This window comes from Procambarus clarkii, chromosome 42, assembly GCF_040958095.1.
Source record: "Procambarus clarkii isolate CNS0578487 chromosome 42, FALCON_Pclarkii_2.0, whole genome shotgun sequence".
In the NCBI taxonomy this organism is placed as follows: domain Eukaryota; kingdom Metazoa; phylum Arthropoda; class Malacostraca; order Decapoda; family Cambaridae; genus Procambarus; species Procambarus clarkii.
The window spans coordinates 30701982-30711270 of NC_091191.1; the positions used below are offsets into that span (position 1 = coordinate 30701982).

A 9289-nucleotide genomic window follows, 5' to 3' on the forward strand; every position below is an offset into this window, starting at 1 on the left:
GTGGAATGTATCTTGTTGACAATGGCATGTATCATGGTATCAATGTCACATATCATGTTGTCAGTGGCACATATCTTGTTGTCAGTGGTATGTATTGTGTTGTCAGTGGCATGTATCTTTTGTCTGTGGCACGTATCATGTTGTCAGTGACATGTATCTTGTTGTCAATGGCATGTATCATGTTGTCAGTGGCTCGTATCATGGTTTCAATGGCACGTATCCTGTTATCAATCACACGAATCTTTTTATCATTGGCACGTATCTTGTTACTAGTGGCACATATCAGGTTGTCAGTGGCACGTATCATGGTATCAGTGGCACGTATCATGTTGTCAGTAACACGTATCATGTTGTCAGTAGCACGTATCATGGTGTCAGTGGCATGTATCTTGTTGTCAGTGGCATGTATCTTGTTGTCAGTGGCATGTATCTTTTTTCAGTGGCATGTATTTTGTAGTCAGTAGCACGTATCTTGTTGTCAGTAGGATGTATCTTGTTGTCAGTGGCACTTATCATGTTGTCTGTGGCATGTATCTTGTTGCCAGTGGCACGTATCATTTTCTCAGTAGCACGTATCAGGTTGTCAGTGGGACGTATCACGTTGTCAGTGGCACGTATCAGGTTATCAGTCCCACGAATCTTGTTATCAGTGGCACGTATCTTGTTTTCAGTGGCACGTATCTTGTTGTCAGTGGCACGTATCTCGTTGTCAGTGGCACGTGTCTAGTTATCAGTGGCATGTATCTAATTATCAGTGGCACGTATCTTGTTATAAGTAGCACATATCCTGTTGTAAATGGCACGTATCTTGTTATCAGTGGCACGTATCTTGTTATCAGTGGCACGTATCCTGTTGTCAGTGGCACGTATCCTGTTTTCAGTGGCACATATCTTGCTATTAGTGGCACGTTTGTCAATGGCACGTATCATGTTGTCAGTGGCACGTATTTTGTTGTCAGCGGCACGTATCCAGTTGTCAGTGGCACGTATCTTGTTTTCAGTGGCACATATCTTGTTATCAGTGGCACGTTTGTCAATGGCACGTATCATGTAGTCTGTGGCACGAATCAGGTTGTCAGTGGCATGTATCTTGTGGTCAATGGCACGTATCATGTTGTCAGTGGCACGTATCAGTTTGTTAGAGCATGTATCATGTTGTCAGTGGGACGTACCTTGTTGTCGGTGGCACGTATCTTGTTGTCAGTGGCATGTATCATATTGTCACTGGCATGTATCATTTGGTCTGTGGCACGTATCTTGTTATTAGTGGCACATATCAGGTTGTCAGTGGCATTTATTTTGTTGTCAGTGGCACGTATCATGGTGACAGTGGCACGTAATATGTTGTCAGTGGCATGTATCATGGTGTCAGTATCATGAATTTTGTTGTCAGTGGCATGTATCTTGTTGTCAGTTGCATGTATCTTTTTTCAGTGGCACGTATCTTGTTGTCAGTGGCACGTATCAGGTTGTCTGGGCACGTATCAGGTTGTCACTGGCACGTATCAGGTTGTCAGTGGCACGTATCCTGTTTTCAGTGGCACGAATCTTGTTGTCAGTGGCATGTATCATGTCAGTGCCATGAATATTGTTGTCCGTGGCACGTATCTTGTTGTCAGTGGCACGTATCTTGCTGTCAGTGACATGTATCTTGTTGTTAGTGGCACATATAAAGGTGTCAGTGGCACTTATCCTGTTGTCAGTGGCACGTATCATCGTGTCAGTGGCACGTATCATCGTGTCAGTGGTACGTATCTTGTTGTCTGTGGCATGTATCTTGTTGTCAGTGGCACGTATCTTGTTGTCTGTGGCATGTATCTTGTTGTCTGGGCACGTATCAGGTTGTCACTGGCACGTATCAGGTTGTCAGTGGCACGTATCCTGTTGTCAGTGGCACGAATCTTGTTGTCAGTGGCACGTATCATGTCTGTGCCATGAATCTTGTTGTCAGTGGCATGTATCTTGTTGGTAGTGGCACATATAAAGGTGTCAGTGGCACTTATCTTGTTGTCAGTGGCATGTATCATCGTGTCAGTGGCACGTATAATCGTGTCAGTGTTACGTATCTTGTTGTCTGTGACATGTATCTTCATGTCAGTGGCACAAATCTTGTTGTGAGTGGCACATATCATGGTGTCAGTGGCATGTATCTTGTGTTCAGTGGAATGTATCTTGTTGACAATGGCACGTATCATGGTGTCAATGTCACATATCTTGTTGTCAGTGGCACATATCTTGTTGTCAGTGGTATGTATTGTGTTGTCAGTGGCATGTATCTGTTGTCTGTGGCACGTATCATGTTATCAGTGGGACGTATCAGGTTGTCAATGGCATGTATCATGTTGTCAGTGGCACGTATCATGTTGTCAGTGGCACGTATCATGTTGTCAGTGGGATGTATCTTGTTGCCAGTGGCACGTATCATTTTCTCAGTGGCACGTATCAGGTTGTCTGTGGGACGTATCACGTCGTCAGTGGCACGTATCAGGTTGTCAGTGAACACGAATCTTGTTATCAGTGGCATGTATCTTGTTATCAGTGGCACGTATCTTGTTGTCAGTGGCACGTATTCTGTTGTCAGTGACACGTATCTTGTTATCAGTGGCCTGTATCTTGTTATTAGTGGCTCGTATCTTGTTGTCAGAAGCACGTATCCTGTTTTCAGTGGCACATATCTTGTTATCAGTTTCACGTTTGTCAATGGCACGTATCATGTTGTCAGTGGCACGTATCAGGTTGTAAAGGCACGTATCAGGTTGTCAGTGGCACGTATCAGGTTGTCAGTGGCACATATCATGTTGTCAGTGGCAAGTATCCTGTTGTCAGTGGCCTGTATCCTGTTGTCAGTGACACGTATCTTGAGGTCAATGGCACATATCATGTTGTCAGTGGCATGTATCTTGTTGTCAGTGGCACGTATCATTGTGTCAGAGGTACGTATCTTGTTGTCTGTGGCATGTATCTTGTTATCAATGGCATGTATCTTGTTGTCAGTGGCACGTATCATGGTGTCAGTGGCGCGTGTCTTGTTGTCAGTGTAATGTATCTTGTTGTCAATGGCACGTATCATGGTGTCAGTGGCACGTATCTTGTTGTCAGTGACACGTATCTTGTTGTCAGTGGCACGTTTGTCAGTGGCACGTATCATGATGTCAGTGGCACGTATCTTGTTGTCAGTGGCACGTATCATGTTGTCAGTGGCATGTATCATGTTGTCACGGGCATGTATCATTTTGTCTGTGGCACGTATCCTGTTGTCAGTGGCAAAGATCTTGTTGTCAGTGGCAAGTATCTTGTTGTCAGTGGCACATATAATTGTGTCAGTGTCACGTACCATGTTGTCAGTGGCACGCATCATCTTGTCAGTGGCACGTATCATCGTGTCAGTGGTACGTATCTTGTTGTCAGTGGCACGTATCTTGTTGTGAGTGGCACGTATCTTGTTATTAGTGGCACATATCAGGTTGTCAGTGGCATTTATTTTGTTGTCAGTGGCACGTATCATGGTGTCAGTGGGACGTATCATGTTGTCAGTGGCATGTATCATGGTGTCAGTATCATGAATTTTGTTGTCAGTGGCATGTATCTTGTTGTCAGTTGCATGTATCTTTTTTCAGTGGCACGTATATTGTTGTCAGTGGCACGTATCAGGTTGTCTGGGCACGTATCAGGTTGTCACTGGCACGTATCAGGTTGTCAGTGGCACGTATCCTGTTTTCAGTGGCACGAATCTTGTTGTCAGTGGCATGTATCATGTCAGTGCCATGAATATTGTTGTCCGTGGCACGTATCTTGCTGTCATTGGCACGTATCTTGCTGTCAGTATCATGTATCCTGTTGTTAGTGGCACATATAAAGGTGTCAGGGGCACTTATCTTGTTGTCAGTGGCACGTATCATCGTGTCAGTGGCACGTATCATCATGTCAGTGGTACGTATCTTGTTGTCTGTGGCATGTATCTTGTTGTCAGTGGCACGTATCTTGTTGTGAGTGTCACGTGTCTTGTAATTAGTGGCACATATCAGGTTGTCAGTGGTATTTATTTTGTTGTCAGTGGCACGTATCATGGTGTCAGTGGCACGTATCATGATGTCAGTGGCACGTATCATGTTGTCAGTGGCACGTATCATGGTGTCAGTGGCATGTATTTTGTTGTCAGTGGCATGTATCTTGTTGTCAGCTGCATGTATTTTTTTTCAGTGGCACGTATCTTGTTGTCAGTGGCACGTATCAGGTTGTCTGGGTACGTATCAGGTTGTCACTGGCACGTATCAGGTTGTCAGTGGCACGTATCCTGTTGTCAGTGGCACGAATCTTGTTGTCAGTGGCACGTTTCATGTCTGTGCCATGAATCTTGTTGTCTGTGGCACGTATCTTGTTGTCAGTGGCACGTATCTTGTTGTCAGTGGCATGTATCTTGTTAGTAGTGGCACATATAAAGGTGTCAGTGGCACTTATCTTGTTGCCAGTGGCATGTATCATCGTGTCAGTTGCACGTATCATCGTGTCAGTGTTACGTATCTTGTTGTCTGTGGCATGTATCTTCTTGTCAGTGGCACAAATCTTGTTGTGAGTGGCACATATCATGGTGTCAGTGGCATGTATCTTGTTGTCAGTGGAATGTATCTTGTTGACAGTGGCACGTATCATGGTGTCAATGTCACATATCTTGTTGTTAGTGGCACATATCTTGTTGTCAGTGGTATGTATTGTGTTGTCAGTGGCATGTATCTGTTGTCTGTGGCACGTATCATGTTGTCAGTATCATGTATCTTGTTGTCAATTGCACGTATCATGTTGTCAGTGGGACGTATCAGGTTGTCAATGGCATGTATCATGTTGTCAGTGGCACATATTATGGTATCAGTGGCACGTATCATGTTGTCAGTAACACGTATCATGTTGTCAGTGGCACGTATCATGTTGTCAGTGGTATGTATCTTGTTGTCAGTGGCACTTATCATGTTGTCTGTGGCATGTATCTTGTTGCCAGTGGCACGTATCATTTTCTCAGTGGCACGTATCAGGTTGTCAGTGGGACGTATCACATTGTCAGTGGCACGTATCAGGTTGTCAGTAAACACGAATTTTGTTATCAGTGGCACGTATCTTGTTATCAGTGGCACGTATCCTGTTGTCAGTGGCACGTATTCTGTTGTCAGTGACACGTATCTTGTTATCAGTGGCCTGGATCTTGTTATTAGTGGCTCGTATCTTGTTGTCAGAAGCACGTATCCTGTTTTCAGTGGCACATATCTTGTTATCAGTGACACGTTTGTCAATGGCACGTATCATGTAGTCAGTGGCACGTATCAGGTTGTCAGTTGCATGTATCTTGTTGTCAGTGGCACGTATCAGGTTGTCAGTGGCACGTATCAGGTTGTCAGTGGCACATATCATGTTGTCAGTGGCAAGTATCCTGTTGTCAGTGGCATGTATCCTGTTGTCAGTGGCACGTATCTTGTGGTCAATGGCATGTATCATGTTGTCAGTAGCATGTATCTTGTTGTCAATGGCACGTATCATTGTGTCAGTGGTACATATCTTGTTGTCTGTGGTTTATCTTGTTATCAGTGGCACGTGTCTTGTTGTCAGTGGCACGTATCATGGTGTCAGTGGCATGTGTTTTGTTGTCAGTGAAATGTATCTTGTTGTCAATGGCACGTATCGTGGTGTCAGTGGCACGTATCTTGTTGTCAGTGACACGTATCTTGTTGTCAGTGGCACGTATGTCAGTGGCACGTATCATGTTGTCGGTGGCACGTATCTTGTTGTCAGTGGCACGAATCATGTTGTCAGTGGCACGTATCTTGTTGTCAGTGGGATGTATCTTGTTATCAGTGGCATGTATCTTGTTGTCAGTGGCATGTATCAAGTTGTCAGTGGCACGTATCTTGTTGTCAGTGGCATGTATCATGTTGTCTGTGGCATGTATCATGTTGTCACTGGCATGTATCATTTTCTCTGTGGCACGTGTCCTTTTGTCAGTGGCACATATCTTGTTATCAGTGGCATGAGCTTGTTATCAGTGGTTTGTATCCTGTTGTCAGTGGCACGTATCTTGTTGTCTGTGGCATGTATCTTGTTGTCAGTGGCACATATAATTGTGTCAGTGGCACGTACCTTGTTGTCAGTGGCACGCATCATCGTGTCAGTGGCACGTATCATCGTGTCAGTGGTACGTATCTTGTTGTCTGTGGCATGTATCTTGTTGTCAGTGGCACGTATCTTGTTGTGAGTGGCATGTATCTTGTTATTAGTGGCACATATCAGGTTGTCAGTGGCATTTATTTTGTTGTCAGTGGCATGTATCTTGTCAGTGGCACGAATCTTGTTGTGAGTGGCACGTATCTTGTTATTAGTGGCACATATCAGGTTGTCAGTGGCATTTATTTTGTTGTCAGTGGCATGTATCATGGTGTCAGTGGCACGTATCATGATGTTAATGGCACGTATCATGTTGTCAGTGGTACGTATCATGGTGTCAGTGGCATGTATTTTGTTGTCAGTGGCATGTATCTTGTTGTCAGTTGCATGTATCTTTTTTCAGTGGCACGTATCTTGTTGTCAGTGGCACGTATCAGGTTGTCTGGGCACGTATCAGGTTGTCACTGGCACGTATCAGGTTGTCAGTGGCACGTATCCTGTTGTCAGTGGCACGAATCTTGTTGTCAGTGGCACGTATCATGTCAGTGCCATGAATCTTGTTGTCCGTGGCACGTATCTTGATGTCAGTGGCACGTATCTTGTTGTCAGTGGCATGTATCTTGTTGTTAGTGGCACATATAAAGGTGTCAGTGGAACTTATCTTGTTGTCAGTGGCACGTATCATCGTGTCAGTGGCACTTATCATTTTGTCAGTGGTACGTATCTTGTTGTCTGTGGCATGTATCTTCTTGTCAGTGGCACAGATCTTGTTGTGAGTGGCACATATCATGGTGTCAGTGGCACGTATCTTGTTGTCAGTGGAATGTATCTTGTTGACAATGGCACGTATCATGGTGTCAATGTCACATATCTTGTTGTCAGTGGCACATATCTTGTTGTCAGTGGTATGTATTATGTTGTCAGTGGCATGTATCTGTTGTCTGTGGCACGTACCATGTTGTCAGTGGCATGTATCTTGTTGTCAATTGCACGTATCATGTTGTCAGTGGGACGTATCAGGTTGACAATGGCATGTATCATGTTGTCAGTGGCACGTATCATGGTTTCAGTGGCACGTATCCTTTTATCAGTCACGAATCTTTTTATCATTAGCACGTATCTTTTTACTAGTGGCACATATCAGGTTGTCAGTGGCACGTATCATGGTATCAGTGGCATGTATCATGTTGTCAGTAACACGTATCATGTTGTCAGTGGCACGTATCATGGTGTCAGTGGCATGTATCTTGTTGTCAGTGGCATTTATCTTGTTGTCAGTGGCATGTATCTTTTTTCAGTGGCACGTATTTTGTTGTCAGTAGCACGTATCTTGTTGTCAGTGGGATGTATCTTGTTGCCAGTGGCACGTATCATTTTCTCAGTGGCACGTATGAGGTTGTCAACCACGCAAATCTTGTTATCAGTGGCACGTATCTTGTTGTCAGTGGCACGTATCCTGTTGCCAGTGGCACGTGTCTAGTTATCAGTGGCATGTATTTTATTATCAGTGTCACGTATCTTGTTATAAGTAGCAAATATCCTGTTGTCAATGGCACGTATCTTGTTATCAGTGGCACGTGTCTTGTTATCAGTGGCACTTATCCTGTTGTAAGTGGCACGTATCCTGTTTTCAGTGGCACATATCTTGCTATCAGTGGCACGTTTGTCAATGGCATGTATCATGTTGTCAGTGGCACGTATTTTGTTGTCAGTGGGACATACCTTTTTGTCGGTGGCACGTATCTTGTTGTCTGTGGCATGTATCATGTTGTCACTGGCATGAATCATTTGGTCTGTGGCACATATCCTGTTGTCATTGGCATGTATCTTGTTATCAGTGGCACGTATCCTGTTTTCAGTGGCACATATCTTGTTATCAGTGGCACGTTTGTCAATGGCACGTATCATGTAGTCAGTGGCACGTATCAGGTTGTCAGTTGCATGTATCTTGTTGTCAGTGGCACGTATCATGTTGACAGTGGCACGTATCAGGTTGTATGGGCACGTATCATGTTGTCGGTGGCAAGTATCCTGTTGTCAGTGGCATGTATCCTGTTATCAGTGGCATGTATCTTGTTGTCAGTGGCACGTATCATTGTGTCAGTGGTACATATCTTGTTGTCTGTAGCATGTATCTTCTTATCAGTGGCACGTATCTTGTTGTCAGTGGCACGTATCATGGTGTCAGTGGCACGTGTCTTGTTGTCAGTGGAATGTATCTTGTTGTCAATGGCACGTATCATGGTGACAGTGGCACGCATCTTGTTGTCAGTGACACGTATCGTGTTGTCAGTGGCACGTTTGTCAATGGCGCATATCATGTTGTCAGTGGCACGTATCTTGTTGTCAGTGGCACGTATCATGTTGTCAGTGGCACGTATGTCAATGGCACGTATCATGTTGTCAGTGGCACGTATCGTGTTGTCAGTGGCACGTTTGTCAATGGCACGTATCATGTTGTCAGTGGCACATATCTTGGTATCAGTGGCATGAGCTTGTTATCAGTGGTACGTATCCTGTTGTCAGTGGCACGTACCCTGTTTTCAGTGGCACATATCATGTTATCAGTGGCACGTTTGTCAATGGCACGTATCATGTAGTCAGTAGCACGTATCAGGTTGTCAGTGGCATGTATCTTGTGGTCAATGGCACGTATCAAGTTGTCAATGGCACGTATCAGGTTGTAAGAGCATGTATCAGGTTGTAAGAGCACGTATCTTGTTGTCATTAACACGTATCATGTTGTCAGTAACACGTATCATGTTGTCAGTGGCATGTATCATGTTGTCACTGGCATGTATCATTTTCTCTGTGGCACGTATCCTGTTGTCAGTTTCACGTATCTTGTTATCAGTGGCATGTATCTTGTTATCAGTGGTACGTATCCTGTTGCCAGTGGCACGTATCCTGTTTTCAGTGGCACATATCATGTTATCAGTGGCACGTTTGTCAATGGCACGTATCATGTAGTCAGTGGCACGTATCAGGTTGTCCGTGGCATGTATCTTGTTGTCAATGGCACGTATCATGTTGTCAGTGGCACGTATCACGTTGTAAGGGCACGTATCAGGTTGTCAGTGGCACGTATCAGGTTGTCAGTGGCTCGTATCATGTTGTCAGTGGCAAGTATCCTGTTTTCAGT

At 44.5% G+C, this 9289-nt stretch overlaps 2 protein-coding genes across 2 annotated transcripts; both read right to left on the minus strand.

Moving 5' to 3' along the window:
• Positions 1-1130: 1130 nt before the first annotated feature.
• LOC138373506 (golgin subfamily A member 6-like protein 22) lies at positions 1131-3547 on the minus strand. Its single transcript, XM_069339718.1, has 5 exons — positions 3335-3547; positions 2791-3109; positions 2293-2451; positions 1503-1826; positions 1131-1243 (listed from the first exon to the last, which is right to left on the minus strand). The coding sequence occupies exons 1-5, from the start codon at positions 3545-3547 to the stop codon at positions 1131-1133; spliced, it is 1128 nt and encodes a 375-aa protein (XP_069195819.1).
• Positions 3548-3647: 100 nt separating this feature from the next.
• Positions 3648-4130, minus strand: LOC138373507 (polysialic acid O-acetyltransferase-like). The gene has a single exon (XM_069339719.1). It carries the CDS (start codon positions 4128-4130, stop codon positions 3648-3650), a length of 483 nt encoding a protein of 160 aa, XP_069195820.1.
• Between the last annotated feature and the right edge of the window lie 5159 nt (positions 4131-9289).

Bases quoted from the DNA above. Each gene is read 5' to 3' on its own strand.
- LOC138373506 (XM_069339718.1), bottom strand. From the start codon at position 3,547: ATGATACATGCCACTGACAACATGATACGTCCCACTGACACCATGATA. The intron at 1,827-2,292 runs GTGCCACAGACA...ATACGTGCCCAG, and splicing joins TCCCACTGATAACATGATAC to ACAACAAGATACATGCCACA. The intron at 1,244-1,502 runs GTGCCAGTGACA...TACGTGCCACAG, and splicing joins TGCCACTGACAACCTGATAC to ACCAAATGATACATGCCAGT.
- LOC138373507 (XM_069339719.1), bottom strand. From the start codon at position 4,130: ATGATACGTGCCACTGACAACATGATACGTGCCACTGACATCATGATA.